This window comes from Geotrypetes seraphini, chromosome 10 (genome assembly GCF_902459505.1).
Source record: "Geotrypetes seraphini chromosome 10, aGeoSer1.1, whole genome shotgun sequence".
Classification (NCBI taxonomy): domain Eukaryota; kingdom Metazoa; phylum Chordata; class Amphibia; order Gymnophiona; family Dermophiidae; genus Geotrypetes; species Geotrypetes seraphini.
The window spans coordinates 29,565,730-29,585,124 of NC_047093.1; the positions used below are offsets into that span (position 1 = coordinate 29,565,730).

At 40.4% G+C, this 19,395-nt stretch overlaps 1 protein-coding gene across 4 annotated transcripts in view; it reads left to right on the forward strand.

Moving 5' to 3' along the window:
• LLGL2 (LLGL scribble cell polarity complex component 2) overlaps nt 1-19,395 on the forward strand; it is a 121,204-nt gene that overhangs the window by 54,840 nt on the left and 46,969 nt on the right. For all 4 annotated transcript variants that reach the window (XM_033961151.1, XM_033961150.1, XM_033961153.1 and 1 more), the window contains 7 exons: nt 3,703-3,784; nt 6,027-6,142; nt 7,712-7,870; nt 8,852-9,014; nt 16,491-16,623; nt 17,701-17,755; nt 19,208-19,362. In XM_033961151.1, coding sequence (XP_033817042.1) covers nt 3,703-3,784; nt 6,027-6,142; nt 7,712-7,870; nt 8,852-9,014; nt 16,491-16,623; nt 17,701-17,755; nt 19,208-19,362 — 863 coding nt within the window. The remainder of the gene's footprint in view (nt 1-3,702; nt 3,785-6,026; nt 6,143-7,711; nt 7,871-8,851; nt 9,015-16,490; nt 16,624-17,700; nt 17,756-19,207; nt 19,363-19,395) is intronic.

Sequence of the window (19,395 nt, forward strand, 5' to 3'; positions counted from 1 at the left end):
CCTACCTGCTTTAAAAATGTAAGAAGTTTTTGAGCTGGCACCCTCACAGTGACCAGAACCTTTTTTTCAGTGTCCACCAAATACCATACTTCAATACCAGTACAATCTCTTATCTGCTGGGAGTTCAGATACCTTCACTAAGGGCGCATCTTGGTGCTCATTCAGCCTATTTTGTCCTGATAGATTGAGCTCTTGCTTGTCAGTGTTCCATTATATCCAAATTCATGAGAGGCCTTCATGTGAAGCTTCTAACCCAGAAGCCTTCCGTCCGACAGTCACTTCAGCGATAAGAAACCATGAATGTCATACCTTAAGTCACATATAAGCCTTATATACATTTTCAAATAACACAGTCTAGTTGTACTCATTTTAAATTCCCCGCAAAGGGTGTTGCATTTCTTCACATCAATGAGAAAATACAGTTCTTATCTTCTGGAGGTAATATGTGCAAACTTATAACTTGTACTTTCATTATTGATATCTCGAAAACTGACTGGCTAGGTGCGTTCCAAGGTCTGGGTTGAGAACCTCTGGTCTACAGGGATTATCTGTTTGCAGGAAAGCAATCTTGGTTTCCCAGGCAGTATATTGAGCCTAGAGCAGAAACTGGTCTTGGACATCAAATTCTGGTATCTTGGTAGTGTCCAGCACTTGGTAGTGACCATTTGCCATCCTGTTTATGCAGTGCTTGTTGACTCTTTTTTTTTTTTTTTTTTTGTCCAAAATAAATTAATGGAATAAAACAAGAGGTAGTCATACCGATACCCACATAATGCTGCAGGCAGTATATGTAGTATAGGTGTGTTCCTAATCTTACCTCATGTTGAGACTGTGCACTGTTGAAGATAACTTTCAGTATGACGCAATCCTCTCTACGACAGGCCCTCACTTGGCAGATTCTTGGCTTGTGTGTATCCAGGAGCCTATTCATTGTGTGCATATATAAAACAGCATAAAATGTACACAGCCAGGGTTCTGCTTGTTGCAACAGGTACAAACTGAAGGAGGAATAGGAAAGTAGTCCAGCAAGGTGCTATTTCTTCCCTTGTTTACTTTGGCATTTACTGTGCATTGGCAACTAGTCAAGTATCAAAAAAACAGATGTGAAATCTGTTTTCCAACGAAACAGATCCAAAGCCTGTTTAACAGGTTCTCTTATGGCTGATCGACCTTTGGCAGAGTTCCTATCATTCTAATTTAAGAGGATTTATTCCCCTTCCCTTACCCCCCCCCCCCTTTTTTTTTTCTTTTTAAAATTTTGCTTGTAATCTCAAGATAACATTTTGGAACCCACTTTCAATGTGGAAAACACTCTTGGAGAAATTAAAATCACATTTATGAAAAACAAAATAAATTATTCTAAATCAGTGGTGCTCAAACCTGTCCTGGGGGATCCCCAGCCAGTCAGATTTTCAGGATGTTTACAATTGAATATTCATGAGAGATTTGCATGCACATTACTCTCATGGGCATTCTTTGGGGATAGCCTGAAAACCTGATTGACTGGAAGTCTTCCAAAGGGGTTTGGGAGCCATTGTTATAAATTTAAAGAGAAAAGGATTAGTTATATTTTAGACCTTTATGTTGTCCCCATGTAACCTTCCCACACAGTTTTTAAATACGAGGGTCATTTCATAAATAATGCACACACTATATATATATATATATATATAGTGTGTGCATTATATATATATATATATTTAAATTTACATGTATTTCTTTACAGACCTTCAATATAGTCTCCCTGCTTTGCAATGACCGAGTCCTAACGTTCTGGAAGCTTCATTATTCCATCCAAAACACTGTTTTAGTTCAGTTGCCGAATGGCTTGGGTACCGGTGGAAGAAAGCTCTTCCAAAGATGCAAAACAATGTCCACGCATAGGTTGTTTCAACTTTGGAAAAAGGTCGCAGTCTGGCGAACTCTTATCTGGACTGTAGGAGGCATGAGGTAACACCTCCCAACCGTATTCGCGCAGTTTTTCAATGACTAGTGGAGAGCTGCATCTTTCCCATGACCAAAAAAATTTCTATGAGCTCAATCAAAAGTCAAACAAATCATGATTTTTGCTTATGATCATGAAGGCATCATCATCACAGACAAAGTTGCATGTGGAAGAAGTTTCACAGCAGTGTATTATCATAATTTTTTGTAAAAAAAAAAATGCACAGGAAAATGCCCAAAACCCGACATCAGTTGCTCTTGGCTGAACCAATCATTCTTCACGACAACGCTCGCCCGCACATAGGGAATGTCATTGAAAAACTACACGAATACGGCTGGGAGGTATTATCTCATGCTCCCTACAGTCCAGACATGAGACCACCAGACTTTGACCTTTTTCCAAACAACCTATGCGTGGACATCGTTTTGCATCTCTGGAAGAGCTTTCTTCTGCTGGTACCCGAGCCATTCGGCAACTGAACTAAAACAGTGTCTTGGATAGAATAATGAAGATTCCCGGATGTTGGGACTCGGTCATTGCAAAGCAGGGAGATTATATTGAAGGATTCTAAAGGAATACTGGAAAAAAAACATATGTAAATTTTTAAAAATAGTGTGCATTATTTATGAAATGACCCTCGTATCTATATGAGTATTTGTTATCCTGTTAATTTGCATTGGCCATTGATCTCTTGCATGCTTTTTTTGTGTGTGTTTTAATACTGCAGGGTCACGCTGTAAGTTGTACATGGATGTAAACAGTGTGTCTGACCTAAAATCTCTGTGAAGAGACTCTGCTATTCTTCCCTGGTAGAGACATATGCATAGAAGTCTGGGGAGGCGAAGAAGGATTATCTTGATTATTCTGCAGTAGCACCTGTGTTGATTTAATGGCAGTTCTTTTTCTTATGAGCATAGGACCTATCTACTTTCTTGTGGCCTCTATAAAGAAACCAGGTGATAAGTTCTGCGCTAAGGGCAGTTAACATTTATGTGCAAAATAAATTGTATCAGCATATATCCGTGCTTGTGCTGGAATGTTGATGTGTGCATGAATATTGGCTGGAATGTTGATGTGTGCATAAATATTAGCATTGCAAAAGTTTTATGCACAAAAGAGCATTCCAGCACATGCGCAGATGTTTGCTTGTCCTGTGGTCACTAGTCACCACCAGCCACTCGGGACTCTTCCAGTCACTACCGGTCATTTAGGTCTCTCCGTACTTTGGTCCCCACAGATCTGCTGGTCACTGGTCAATTCAGGTCTGAGTTTACTGGGGATTAGGTGGGTGCCAGCATGTATCCCCCCAAGGGTCACTCATAGGAGTTCCTGTTGCTAGGATCTCTCCACCTTGTCTGCAAGTTCCTATTTCTCTCAGGGTGAGATCTTGACTCAACATGCAAATGAGCTTGGCCTGCTGGGAATAGCCTATACCCAGCAGGTTTTAGCATAGGGCTTCTCCATGCAGCTTTCTCTCAAAGGTGATTGGGGTGATAGCAACTCCATCATAGTGCTGATAGCATTTTTCTGCTTAGATGTGCACAGAACCTTGTGTACATTCTTCCAGTATGCTCTCCTTGATTTGTGCACACATTTGCAAATTTGTTTACTTTATCACCAAGCAAAAATTGGGTAATACGCTTGCATTAGAAGCTGTGTGCTAAGCCATCAGTACAAGGCTCTAGTGCAAGCATTCTGCATCATCTTGTTGGTATCTTCATATGATGGTTGTATGTATTCCTGAATTGGCCTTTCAGATATGGAGCACCTGGTGTGGAATTCATGGGTTTGCACCAAGAGAATAATGCAGTAATCCAGATATGCTTCATACCAGATCAGGCAAGTATGGGACCAGAAGAGGAAATCTTTTTCATAAGCCTCAAGGATTATGCTCAGTATGCTGTATTGCCTTCTCTAATATATTGCATCAGTGCTTCTTAGTGTAAATGATTTTTATTGAATACCCAAATAAAAGTATATACATGTTAAATCATAAGCATTCAAGTTTGTCAAAACATCCCCACTCTATAATTATCCCTATTGTGGGGATCTTACATCACATGAATAAAGAAAAGAGAAAAATCAGTCATGATGTATGTTAAGACAGCAATTATACCCTCCAGTTCAGTAGTATCATTCCAAAAGCTCAAAGAAGCAATCAACTTGCAGTATTTCAACTAAGGAGTGGAACAAGTGCTCTTCTGAAATACAAATATATAAACAGATTCCCCTAACTATCCCTCTTGCAGAAACAAGAAAGTTCCCATCATGCAACATGGGAGGTTTGAACTCATTTAATCTCCTGTGATATTTAATCTGTATGCACTATTCTACCCATCAGTGTTTCTTAACCCAGTCTTCAAGACACAGCCAGCCAGCCAGATTTTCAGGATAACCATAGTGAATATGCATTAGAGAGATTTGCATGCACTGCCTTCTTGGTATGCAAATCAAATTCATGCATATTCATTGTGGATATCCTGAAAACTCATCTGGCTTGGCGTGCCCTGAGGATTGGGTTGAAAAGCACTGCCCTACATCATGGGCATGTTCTGGTTTTAATTTGCTGCTAAACTTAACAATGAGTGCTTCTGAAAAGTAGCAAGATACCCTAGCACCAGCCCTAAAAAACAGTTATTGGGCACCCTAGGCAAACCTACAGACTTATCCCCAACCTTCACCCCCTTCAATGAACTTTTCAGACTGAGTCTTTCCTCCTAAGAATTTGATCATGAAATGCAATCTAAAGATCATCTCTTCAACATCAAGCTTGTAAAATGTATAATTAGACATCTTCAGATATTCAAAGTGATGTAACTAGGCTGGAGATGCTCTTGTGTGAGACTGTCGGCCTCTTTTACAAAGCCGCACTAATGGCTGCCGCATAGCAACAGCCCCGAAGCCCTTTAAATCTCTATGAGCTTCGGAGACGTTAGCGCAGCACTTAACCTAACCAGAAACTTGAAGGGCAGTCCGGAAACTTAACAGAGAAAAGGTGATATATAAAATTTTAATTCAATGTAATTAAACTGTAAAGTTAAGTACCGATATTTAGCACTTCATCGGATAATTTAACGGGACAAATAGAACCGCATAAAACACAGTCTTATCTTTGTCCAATGTAACTTATGTGGTTAAGTGCTAAATATTATACTTAGCCAGCTGTATATACCCAAATATTTAGCGCTGGGGCTGGCATTGAATATCTGGACATTAAACTAGCAGCAACAAAAACGCTGACCTAGAAGGAGAGAAGATTACTGCACCTTTTTGATTCCTTTCTTAATCAAATACAGTGAAGAGAGTAGTAATGTTTGTGATAAAATGGATCTGCCTCTCTAAATTGCATGTCTAGTTGTTGGGGCAAATAATGCTAATTGTGACCACAGACTTGGATCCCACTAGTTCCTTCCTCTTCCTGAGGCCTGTAATTATGAAGAACCAGCTTTCATATTGACCTGTTCTCCCACACTTTGAAATGCACGTTCATTTTATAATAGAAGTGAGATCGCTGGTAATCTTGCAAAATTTAAGAAGGTTGTTAGGACATATTTTAAGTTGGCCTTCTCGGCCACTTGATTAGCTCTGGGGGAGGGGCACAGGCTTTTTTGTTGTTTTATTTTCATCCTATTTTGTGTGGACTAAGTTATTTTAAGTTTATATTTAAGGTTCTTTTAATCAGTTTTGGAGCAGTGATCTAAACCAGTGTTTCCCAATTTGGTCTTGGAATACCCACTTGCCAGTCAGTTTTCAGGATATCCACAATGAATATACATGAAAGAGATTTGCATACAATGGAGGCAGTGTATGCAAATCAATCTCATGCATATTTATGTGGATATCCTGAAAACCTGACAGGCAAGGGGGTACTCCAGCACTGACTTGGGAAATACTGATCTAAACTGCTTTCAGACACTATGTAGAAATGGCCATATTACCAAGACAAGTAAATACATAAATAAAACTAGTACAGTAAATGTCTCCAAAATTGAACCTAATGTTGAGTAACGGGTAACAGTAGTGTTGTGTGCTTTTCTCACTTTGGGAACTCCCCTTTTAATTGTTGTTTTCCTGTTTTTAGTGCCAGCTGGTGACACTTCTGGATGATAACAGTCTGCACCTGTGGTCGCTAAAGCAATGCAAAGAGGTGTCGGAACTGCAGGAAGAACAGCGCTTTACGCTAAAGGCACCTCCGGGGTAATACTGATGTTGGATGCATTAAAGTGCTCAGCCTAGGTCTCTGGAATCTTCAGGCTCAATTTGTAGTGAGGCCTATTGGAATCCACGGTATATGAGAGGCCCAGCTATTCCCGTTGAAGCAGTGACATTTTATTGTACTTTAATGTTTACTGAACTGTGGAAAACTTTTTTGTTTTCCATTCATGAGGATCTGTGATCCTGGCCTGTGTTCCCTCTTAAGTGGAGCACATGAGCAATCACTTTTACATTCTAGAAGCATTGCTCCTAGTTTTTACATGGTTGTTCACAAAAATACTTGCAAATCTGGAAAATTGTTGGTTTTTAGAACTACTTGTTCACATGAAAAAAAATTTTAGAACATGTGGCAAAGGTGAAAAAAAATTAGAATGCACTTGGCCAATCCTTAGAGGGAGCATTGGTCCTAGACACTCTTCATGTTGCTATATGGTCACCTGAGCTGCCAGTCAGGATCCTGGGGCACAGTTTTGATTTACCTTTTTTTTTTTTTTTTTTTAAATCGTCTCTGGGCCGATTCACCAAGCTCTGTCTCTAGCAGTATTCAAATCCAGGCTCAAAGCTCACTTTGAAGCTGCTTTCAATTCCAAACTCCAACCCACCTGCTAAGCACCAATACCTGTCTTATCATTCCCTCTGTAATTCCTTCACCTGAGCACTGGGTAGTGATGCACCTTCTTGGTCAGTTTGTCTGGATTAGATTATAAGCTCTTTGAGCAGGGACTCTCTTCTGTGTATGTCTAGTAGCACTATTGAAATAATTAGTAGTTATAGTAATAGCATTTCTCCCTCTAGCTGCATTCCGTTTTTTTCCTCTCCTTTTCCTATGTCCAATCTACACTAATTGTCTTTCCCTCTTCAGACCAATGTAATTTATAATTCCAGATGCTTGACTATTTATATACAGTATATTAAACCTCATTAGTTCACTTTTATTCTGTTGTATGAGAAGAAGGAAGATTTCTCAACAGACCATTCAAATGCAACTCTTCCACTGGAGCAGATTGTCTTGAACTTTCCTTAACCATCCCTTGTTAATTGCTCATTTGAACAGTGCTAAATTTTGAGTGCCATTTTTTTCCAGGTCTTTAAGCACTCCTTCATTCTCAGCTCAGCCTGTATTTTATTATACAAAATACAGATTTTTGCCCCTAATTAAAATTTGGGTTGCTTTGTTAATCGGTCACACTTACTGATATTTCTGTGCTTAACTGAGATGAAATTATAACGCTTCCAATGCTCTGGTAATGATGGTGGTGGTGGGAGGAGGGTTGGGAAGAGACAGTGAAAAAAATAAGTGGTAATTTCTTCTTTGCTAGTCCTTTGTCTTAAATCACATTCTCCATGTAACTATGACAGCTCTCGCTGACCCAAGGGTGGGAGGAATACAGCTTCCAAGGCTTTGCCGCGATGCCCACTTCTTGACTGGCAGTAGATGCAATCATCTTCCCTTCTTTTTTTAAACATATACAAGCCCACCTGACCCCTACAGGCAGAGGATTGAAACCTGAGCCACCAATGGTATATTGTAACTGTTAATTTCATCTGCAGAGCTCCTCCAAGTGCCACCCGGATCACCACACTCCTTCCACATTCCTCCAGGGAAGCACTGTACCTGGGAACAGAGAATGGCAGTGTGTTTGTGGTAAAGCTACCTTCCTTTCGAGTGCTCGAGGAGAAGACGATCACTCCAGAAGCAGTATTACAACGGTAATCACACACAGTGACGCTCAACCAGCACATTTCTATCCAACGTTTATAAAATCAGCACAGTGCACTGCTTATAGGGCAACAGTGTTTGCTTGTTTAATTTTTATTGTTCTACCTAAATTCGCACCACCAATTTAGAGCATATTAGAATTCTTGTTTCTGAGCTACATGACAGCATCAAAATTTAATAGCGCACCTTAAAACGTTCTCATGACCTACTTCATATGGATTGCAGTTTGAGAGGAAAAACCTCAATCCGGCTAAGACTGCAAAGTCCCAATTATTCCAAATAAATAAAAAAAAAATCACTATATAAACATGAGCGATGCTAATTTTGGTCTGGTCGCTCTTTATCGTGCAACTGGTTAGGAAAATGGGAGCATAACATCAGTGGGGATCCACCGTCGTGAATTGTTGCTCTTTTGTTACCTAACTATACTATTATTTGTCATATATTTCTAGGACACTGGTAGGCAATCGTGGTCCTTAAGGGCCACAACCCAGTCAAGATTTCCAGATTTCCATGATAAATATGCAGGACCTGCAAATCAATCTCCATGCAAATTCATTCTAGAACTCTTGAAAATCTGATTGGGTTGTGGCCCTCAGACCATGGATGTCCACCCCTGTTCTAGGAGGAAATTTTGTGTCAGTTGGTCATTGCTCATGGTGCATTTTATATTTACACCAATAATTCTTGAGCAGCGCTTCCCCAAACTGTGGGTTGAGACCCCAAACAGTCTCAAATGCTATGTTTGGGGTTACAGCCTGGGCAAGGCAGTACATAGGTCTGTCATTACATTGCACCCAGCAGGGTCATGGCCAGAAAATGTTTGGCAAGCACAGTTAAGATGGTTCTCTCCTTTTCTCCTTTGCAACAAATTGGTTGTGAGTTGTGACTCTTAATGCTGTTTCCCAGATATAAAGTTCATCTCGGCGACATGGTTGGATAATGAGGATAATTTGCCTTCCATCCTGCAGGGCAACTGCTGAGTATCGCAACAAAAGGTCATTTGAATCGGTGGAAGCAATACAGGAAAATCCCAGGAATCCTGACCAGATTCTTATTGGATATAATCAAGGCCTCATTGTCCTTTGGGATCTGCTAAATGACCAAGTGATTTGCCATTTCCTGGGAGACAAGGTAACTGTACTGGTAGTTAGAGGGAAACCCTCAATAATAAGTCATGCAAAATTCCAATGATACTCTTATGGCAGCTGCCATCCTGATGAATGCTTCCCTTTATATGGGGAAGAAAGGGAAGGGATGGGGATTGGGTTTGTTTTTTTTAATGTTTATTTGTATAAGATCCATAAACAGGTAACAAAACTAAAAATACAAAGAAGGGCTCTGCACATAAAATACTACGGATGTTCAGTACATGGGGATAAAAGCATCAATTGGTACTTTTCAGGTTACATAATCAGAATTAACAAGGAAGGGAAGAGATTTTGGTTTTGGCCTATGCCCTTTTCATTTGCAGTTCGAAATATGTTAAATTTAGGTTCAGTGGATATTTTCTGTCCCCAGAAGTCTTACTGTTTGAATTTTTACCTGAGGCAATAGAGCAGGGGTGTCAAAGTCCCTCCTCGAGGGCCACAATCCAGTCTGGTTTTCAGGATTTCCCCAATGAATATGCATGAGATCTATTAGCATACAATAATAATAATAATAACTTTATTTTGTATACCGCCATACCCAGGGAGTTCTAGGCGGTTTCACATAAATTAATTTAGGTTACAAACAATGAAGTCGTTGAAGTTAACAGTTTAGGAATGTACAGGTCATTGAAGTTAGCGGGTAGGAATGTACAATGATAAGGTCGTAAACAGAAATATACAAAAATGTACAATAGGAAGGTCATATACGGGAATACAGGAATGTATAGTAAGAAGGTCAATATACAGGAAAATACAGGTCATTGAAGTTAACAGGTTAGGAGAGTACAATAAGAAGGAGTAGGTGGAGAGTGCATGCAAATAGATCTCATGCATATTCATTGGGAAATCCTGAAAACCCGACTGGATTGCGGCCCTCGAGGAGGGACTTTGACACCCCTGCAATAGAGAGTTAAGTGACTTGGCCAAAGCTACAAAGAGCATCCAGTAGGATTTGAGCACTGGCTTCCCTGGTGTTCAGCCCAATGCTCAAACCATTAGGATCCTCCTCCATTTATGCTTCCCTGCTGGTCAGTAGAGTTATGGGATAGAAGGCAGTGTTCAATTGTGGATTGAGAACTTACAGAAAACAGAGGGTAGGGTTGAATGGCCATTTTTCTCAGTGGAGGAGGATAAATAGTCCTGTGCTGGGACCGGTGCTATTTAACTTTATTTATAAATGATCTAGAAATTGGAACTATGAGCGAGATGATTATCAATTTGCAGATGGCACTAAACTGTTCAAAGTTGTTAAAACGCATGTGGACTGTGAAAAAATGCAGGAAGACCTTAGGAAATTGGAAGACTGGATGTCCAAATGGCAGATGAAATTTAACGTGGACAGATGCAAAGTGATACACATTGGGAAGAATAATCAAAATCATAGTTATCGGATGCTTGGGACCACCTTGGGAATCGGCACTCAAGAAAAGGATATGGGTGTTATCGTAGACAATACACTGAAGCCTTCCGCCCAATGTGCGGTGGCAGCCAAGAAGGCAAACAGGATGCTAGGAATTATTAGAAAAGGCATGGTAAACAAGACTAAGAATGTTATAATGCCTCTGTATCACTCAGTGGTGTGACCTCACTTTGAGTATTGCGTTTAGTTCTGGTCTCCTTACCTCAAAAAAGATATAGCAGCACTAGAAAAAGTTCAAAGAGCAACCAAGATGAAAAAGGGGATGGAACTCCTCTTGTATGAGGAAAGACTAGAGAGGTTAGGGCACTTCAGCTTGGAAAAGAGACAGCTGAGGGGGGGATATGATTGAAGTCTACAAAATCCTGAGTGGTGTAGAATGGGTACAAATGGATCGTTTTGGGTTTTTTTTGTTTGTTTGTTTGTTTGTTTTAACACTGCATTAAGATTTACATCTAACTCAGTCTTTTCCCCTTGAGTATCCTCTGCAATCTTTTTTAAATAATAAATTTTTTGTACAGGGGGTAAGTTAGAGTCTGGAATTTTCAGCACCATTACCAAAAATTTTTTAAACAATTCTAAAGGAGAAAAATATTTAGCAATTGGGAAATTTAAAAGTCTCAGGTTTAAATTCCTTTGTTGATTTTCCAAGTTTTCAATCTTACTCATTATTAACATTTTATCAGATGATTGTTTAACAAGCAAAGTCTTCGTTTCATTAGTTGTTTTCTCCAATTTAGATATTTCTTCCTTCTGAAGTTGGGCAGAGGTCTCCAAATGGGTTATCTTAGCAGATAGATTTAAAGTATTTATGACAAAGTTAGTACATACCGCATGTAGGTTTTCTATCGCGGTCCAGATCGAATCCAGAGTCACCGCTGCCGGTTTCACAAGTGGCTTGAGGGGGGAAAGATCAGCCTGTTGGAACGTGGCTCCTTCTACGCGGGTTAGCCCGCGAGTTCCCTCACCCTCACCACCACTCGTTTTCAGCGGTGAAAGTTCCCCCACCTGCATCGGCTCCAAAACTTGAGTCGATGACGATGTGCTGACATCCGGGCTAGCTGGGCGTTTGAGACGCTCCTCACCAATCGGTGAGTCCTCCAGACTCGTCTGTCCCGCCTCAGTGTCTCTGCAGTATTGGAATCATCTGAGATAGAGGTGCAAGGTCGTGCTACATTGGTAGTTACGCTTGTGTTTCTACAAGATAAGGAAATGATACTGAAATTATACTTTAAAATGAAACAGGTCTCCTATTTAGGTGAAAAGGTGAATATATTTCCAGATGTATCTAAATGGACTCAATCTCGCAGGAAAGAATTTCTTACATATCGTACAAGAGTGGTTTCTTTAGGGGCAAGTTTTCAGTTAAGGTTTCCTTGTAAGTGTTTTATTTCCTATCAAGGGAATAAGTATATTTTTTTTGAACCGGCCCAATTGGGTTTTTTCCTGGAAGGTAAAGGGTTTCCTACCGTGGCCCAGACTGAAACTGAAGTTGTATAATGAGGTCATAAAATAGTAAGAATGATGTATGTTCGAGCTTAATTTCCTTTTATTATATATTAGTTTTTGATCCTTGACTCCCACAAGGAGGTTTCTTAAGTTTTTCTCTCCCTCACAGGTGGACTATATTCAAGAGATTTTCCTCTTTTTCTTTTTATGTTATATTCATTTGTTTAATAATGAATTGAAATGATGTATTTCTTGTACAATTTTGTATGTAATTATTTTGAAAATATAAATTAAAAAAAAAAGATTTACAAAGACTAGGGGACACTCAATGAAGTTACAGAGTAATGTTTTTAAAACCAATAAGTTTCCAAGTTTTATTTAAAATTTGATGAAATGCTTATATAATATTTTCAAAGCGATGTACATTGATAAAAATAGACAAATAGAGACAGACTTTAAAACATCACAAACTAGAAGGTGGGGGTAAAAGGGAAGAACTACAATTTCAATTAAAGGAAAGAACGAGCAATGGAAAAAACATTAAGGGGTCGCTGGTAATCAAAAAGGTTTATTCTTGAGGGTAGCTAACAATGTAATAATGTTGGCGATGTAATAGGAGGAAATATTTTTTTCACTCAAAGAATAGTAAGTTCTCGAACACATTGCCAGAGGATGTAAAAGCAGTTAATGTAACTGGTTTTCAAAAATGTTTGGACACGTTCCTGGAGGAAAAGTTTGCTGGTGAGACAGATATGGACTGTAGCATGGAATGCTGCTACTATTTGGGTTTTTGCCAGGTACTTGTGCCTTGTATTGGCCTCCGTGAAGACGGGATACTAGGATAGATGGATCATTGGTCTGACCCAGTAAGACTATTCTTATCTTCTAATGCCAGTAAACTAGTGGTATTCAAAGTTACAGCAAAGTAAAAAAAAAAAAAAAAGTTACAAATTTAATGGTAGTTACATAATATGCATGAGAGAAGGAAAAGACTTCAAGAGCTCAGTGAGAAAGTCCTTTGAGCTTATTAGCATTCATGTACTTCTCACATACACAGAGCCATCATTAGTCAGAAAGTTACTCTCCAGCTAGGGCGGGGGATGTAAGGATTTTTCCCCCTGTGCAGTGGTCTTTGAAAACTGATTGAAAGAAGAAATCTAGCTTTTATTTGTGACCAGTATTACTTATAAGCAAAAAAGTTTTCCTGGTTTTTCAATCTGGATGGATGCCATGCTTCTGAAGAAGCTGTTTTTTTACAGTGACATGGAGATCTTCCGTAGAGTGGACCTGGTTAACATCAAGCTAAGTGGTTTCCTCTATACAGTTTTATGAATCTCTTCATTTTGGTACAGCAAATTTTTGGCCTTTTGTAATACTTGAATTTATGCTTGTTGATATTACACAGAAGCACTGAATGGACATAATTTATCTTATTAAAAAAGAAAAAAAGATAAAGGCAAAAAATAAGATATATCAATAAGCTAAGGAGAGAGAGGAGGTTTTTCTGACTGATGGCACTGGGTATGTGAGCAGTACATGAATGCTCATAAGCTCAAAGGACTGTCTCACTGAGCTCTTGAAGTCTTTTCCTCCTCTCATGTATATTATTTTATTTATTTATTTAATTCGATTTCTATTCCGTTATCCTGGGGGCTCAGAACGGGTTACAATTGACATTCACAAAAAATTACAGGACAAAGGCATTCCTAGAAGAGACAGGAGTGGAGGGGGAGGATGGGAATGCAGGGAGTCGGGAAGGAGGAGGAGAGCATGGAGTAGGCTGATCATTGGCACTGTTCAGGTGAAGAGATGGGTCATCAGCGTTTTCCGGAAGGTCATCAGCGAGACTTGAGATCGTATCTGGGCGGGCAACTTATTCCAGAGACGGGGGGTGAAGTTGCTATATGAGCATTTATGAGCCGTTTCCATTAGGAGGGATCTTCATGCAGGGATGTGCAGACATTTCTAGGTTTCAGAGCGGAGTGAGCAGGCAAGAGTGTCCTATGGGAGTTTAGATATGATGTAGGCTGGAGTGGTGAGGTGGAATCTCTTGTAGGCCATTACAAGAGCTTTGAATACACAGCGCTTGTTAATCGGCAACCACTGTTCTTCATGGAAGTCTGGGGAGATGGGGGTCATGGTAGGCGAGGTTGTGTAGGAGGCGGATTGCAGAGTTCTGCACCCGATGGAGGTGCTTGAGTTCTTTGGTGGTGATTCCATTGAAGATAGAGTTGCAATAATCCATTCTGGAGAATACATAGGCATAGAGGAGTTGGGCTAGGTTAGGTTTAGTGATATATGGTTTGATCCTTTTTAGCTGGCGCAGATAGTAGAAGGAAGTGGAGACTACCTGAGAGATGTGGGCTGAGAGGGACAGGTGGCCATCCAATACCACCCCAAGACTGTGCACTTGGTCTTTTGCTGTCAAGAGTGTGGAGTCCCAAGATAGTGTTGGGCGGGTGAAGTTGGTGTTCTTCTTTCTAATCCATAGTAGTTCAGTTTTGGCAGCATTCAGCTGAAGTTTGTTGATTGTCATCCAGCTCTTCATGTCAGTGAGGCAGTGTTGAAGGTTGGTGAGTTGGATGGATTGGTCTTTACCTAGCAGGAGGAGAAGCTGCATGTCATCAGCATAGGAGTGGATTTTAATGTTGTATTTTTTGACAATATCGATGACTGGTCTGATGTACAGGTTGAAGAGGAGAAGGGGACAGTAGGGCACCCTGGGGGACTCCATATTTGATGTGTTTGGATTTGTTTGGGCCTAGCAGTACTGATTGCTGAAGGAAGGAAGTGAACCATTGGAGTGCAGGTCCTTGATTCCTAGGTTGGTGAGTCTGTGCAGTAAGAGCTGATGGTCAATGGTATCAAAGGCAGCACTTAGGTCAAGTAGTATTAAGAGGGCATCATTGCCTTTGTCTAGTATTGACCAACTGTCATTGATGATGTCCAATAGAACTGCTTCTGTACTGTGGCCTGCTCGGAAGCCAGATTGGAAGGGGAAGAGGGCATTCTGTTCTTCAATGAATGGGAGTAGATAGTGGAATACTGTTCTTTCCAGGAGTTTGTATACAAAAGGGAGGTTGGAGACTGGGCGGTAGTTGTTCGGGTCATTTGGGTCGAGGGGAGGTTTTTTGAGAGTGGGTTTGTTGATGGCCGTTTTCCAGCTGAGTGCGTCCTTTCCTGTCGCTAGGGAGGTGTTTATGATGGGGGAGGATAGATTCCGCTAAGGCATCATTTAATTTGTAACTGTTTTTTGACTTTACTGTAACTTTGAATAGAAGAGTTACATATAAAGATACATTTTCTCTGGGAGCTTTATAGCTATATGCCCCTATTTTTCTAAGATCTCAGCTTGATCAGCCTTGATAAGTGGGATTCAAATATAGATTCACAGTCGGTCAATCAGGAAGTGCTACATATGAGAATAGGAGGGATGGGAGGCTGCTGCACAAGTGGATGGAAATGAGGGATGGAAAGCTGCTGTACAGCTGTTGCAGAAGGGGGAGAGAGGAGAAAGGAAGAATTGTTGGACATAGGGTGGAGGAGATAAAGGGAGAGATGCAGCAAAGAGATAGAAAGGGGTAAGAGGGAAAATCCTGCATATGGTGGTGGAGAGGGAGGCATGCATGGAAAAGAGAGAGAGAAATGTTGGACATAGGGTGGAGGGCAAGGAAAAACGGTGCTTGAGGAGAGAGAAAGAAATGTTGCACTTAATAGAGGGGAGGAAGGGAGAGATGCTACATGCAGGGGAATAGAGAGGTTTGACCTAGGGCACAAGGCAGGGAGAGAGAGAGATGATAGGCAGTGGGAAAGACAGAAATGTTGGATATAGCAGTGGAAGGGAAGGTACAGAAATGGAATATGAATGGTGAGTATGGAGAAAGAAGAAAACATTAAATGGGCAGGAGACCCTGGTGAGCAAGTTAACAGAAGACAAACAGAAACCAGAGCCTGGGATCAACATGATTTAAATAATAAAATGATCAGACAACAAAAGGTAGAAAAAATAATTTTATTTTCTGTTTTGTGATTACAATATATCAGATTTGAAACGTATATCCTGCCAGAACTGGTGTTAGACAGCAAGCCTGAGTTAGGACCTAACAGAGGAAAAGTCTTTTTTTGTTTCTTTTGTTTACACCACAGCACCAGCGTGGTGTTGGAGAGGGCAAAGGGTGGACGGGGTGGATGAAGAGGCTACAAAAATAAACCTGTCAGGCTGTTTGGAAAAAAAAAACACCCGATCGGGCAGGAAAAGTGAATCAAAAAATCAATTCAGTATGCCAAATCGAATAGAAATTTTTTTTCCCCTGAATTGGGCAGCACTACCTCTTATATAGGTGCATGTAACCAATGGGTGTGTACAAATATGCAGACCCATTTTTTATTCTGTGCTAATAACCAAGGGGTCCTTTTACTAAGGCATGCTAGATGTTTTAGCATGCATCAAACGCTAATATGTCCATTATAGTCTATGGACGCGTTGGCGTTTAGCGCGCACTAAAACTGCTAAAACACCTTAGTAAAAGGATGCGGTGGCTGTGGCTGTATGTGCTTCTACATCATATTTCTACTTTGTTTCTCCTTTCTTAGCAATTAGAAAATGTTTCCTGGCGAAGGGATGGCTGTGAGATTATCAGCTGCCATAATGATGGGAGTTATAGCCAGTGGTCCGTATCCAGTGACAAAAAGCAGTCTGAGCCTATACAAAGCAAACAGCCTTACGGTCAGTATCTGAGAGAAGGAGCCTGCTCCAAGTATAAGCAGACTGTGTGAGTGCCTAGGGCCACTAGTGAAGGGGAAACCCTGAACTCTCATTTGACTATCTTTTGTTAAAGGGAATTTTAATTATGTAACTAAATACAGGCAGTCCCCGAGTTACAGACACCCGACTTAAGTATGACTCATACTTAAGAATGGGGTCGCAGCTTCATTTGATTTCACTGAGCAGTATTTCCAGTGGTGTAGACTCTGACACTTCTCCTGCAGCAGATTCAGGAATGACGCATGGCCACATTAAGAACAGTGTGTTGCTGTACATGTTGTATCTTAGAGGAAACACTGGTAGGGGCAGTTGGCCCTTTTGTTGGCTGGGAGCAGAGGGAAGCAGCAAGAATCTTAAAATCTACAAGTTCTGAGTTGCATACAAATCTTACTTAAGAATGGCTTTAAAAACGTAACTTGTTCTTAACCCAGGGACTGCCTGTATCATGGTGCACATATTGGTTATGCAGTTAGCTAACAGTGGGTATATTTCTCCAATTATGTTTGTTAAAAACTTGATACACCGCCTTGTCCGTCAGGTCCTGACACCCTCAGAAAATACTGGGGGGGAGAGATGCATAGAATTTCAAGTATTGCGCCTCTGTGTTTTGAAGGTTCTTGTCTTTTAGCAAATGCCAAAAATTGTTATAAAGTGTAGTGCATGAAATGTAGCATGTGAATTCAGCTCATAGTGGGTGGAACAAATCGAGCAGTGAGCATTGGCAAATAGGGCATTTTTCTCAACTTCTTAGCCTTTATTTCTCTGGATTCCCATCAAGGGGCTGTAGTGCTTTTGCTGTATTGTGATTGCTCTGTTTTTATATTCAGTGCATGTTGCCTCATAACATCTGGGACCAGCTGTCAAAATTTTGTTTAAATTGTGACTTTTTTTTGTATCCTTTACTGGAGAGTTTGTCTCCTGTTCATCCTCATACTGAAGATTTTCTTTTTCTTGGGGGAGGGGGCAGAGGGGCTCCATTATTTCATGTGCTGGTCTAAATTTTGAAATTGATGGTGGTTTTTTTTTTTTTGTTTGCAGGTCCTTTCCCTTGCAAAGCCATTTCGAAAATCTTTTGGCAGACGACAAAGAAGGGGTAAGTGTCAACACAGCCTATTTCATTTCTTACCATTGTTTCAAGTTTATTAGTGTTTTTGATTAATCGCTTAATTATACTTCAAAGCAATGAACATAAATAATAAACATAAAAATTACAATATTAAAAAGTAATACAATATTTAACATAGACTTAAAATCAAACCAAACTATTCACAAACAAGAAAAAAAAGGGAAAAAGGGATTTGAATTACAAAATATTATAGAAAGAATAGTCAGGGAGAAAACACAAGGTAGGGGATATAAAATTCATTAATCAAAATCAACATAATTAATGAATCCAAGGGTGAGAATTATCACCCTTGGATGCATATAATCATGACAAAATTAGTGAATGCTGATCCTTTGTATCTTAAGAACATAAGAATTGCTGCTGCTGGGTCAGACCAGTGATCCATCGTGCCCAGCAGTCCGTTCCCACGGCGGCCCTTAGATCAAAGACCAGTGTTTAGCTTTACCTGCATACGTTCTGGTTCAGCAGGAACTTGTCTAACTTTGTCTTGAATCCCTGGAGGGTGTTTTCCCCTATAACAGCCATTGTAACTTTCTGTGTGTCGAATTAGATATACCTTGTACTGGAAACCTTGCATCATAAGGACAACCATAGCAAATTGTAACCAGTAAACTGTATATTATCATTAGCCCATAGCATTTATCAAATTAGGATAAAATCTTGTATTGTAAACTTGTACAGAAATGGTTAAACCCGTTCAGGGCTCTTTGGGGACAATGGGCTAGAAAACTTAATAAATAAATATAAATTCATAAAATATCATTTGATGTAGCCTATAGCCTGCTTATGTGAATAAGAGATACTGAATAATTGACATCAAATTAGTTATCACACAAATAGCTCCCATGGTCCCTAGCTTGGCTGGGGTGTCAGGTCAAAGGCGCGCCGGGACAAAGGCGCGTGCAGACAATTGAGCGCAGTGCGGAGGCGCGCGCCACAGAAAATTACAGTTTTTACTGCTTCGACGGGGGGGGGCGTGGGGGGAACCCCCCCACTTTACTTAATAGAGATCGCACCGCGTTGTAGGGGTGTGGGGGGTTGTAACCCCCCACATTTTACTGAAAACTTCACTTTTTCCCTGTTTTTAGGGAAAAAGTTAAGTTTACAGTAAAATGTGGAGGGTTACAACCCCCCACAACGCCGGCGCGATCTCTATTAAGTAAACTGGGGTGCTCCCCAACAAAACCTCCCGTCGGAGCCCCTAAAAACTGTAATTTTCTTCGGCGCGCACCTCCGTCTTGCGCTCAATTGTTGGCACGCGCCTTTGTCTTTCGCAGGGTTGTCTATGAACCCTTGGCAGGTACAGAGTATTACACTTCTATCTTGCAGTCCACAAATTGCATTTGAATTTCCTCCTTCCTCACCCTTTTAAAACATGCAGAATAAGTTAACATACTCACTGTTTTCTCTCATTCTTAGACCTGCATATATTATATTTCAAGGAGGGATGCCCCGAGCCAGCTATGGTGATCGGCACAGCATTTCTGTCATCTTTGGCAACCAACAGACGGCCTTTGACTTCACATCTCGAGTTATAGACTTCTTTATTGTTTCCAATGCGGATCCAGTTGCAGGTAGGAAGGGTGGCGTCTTTCTCATCAATCTGT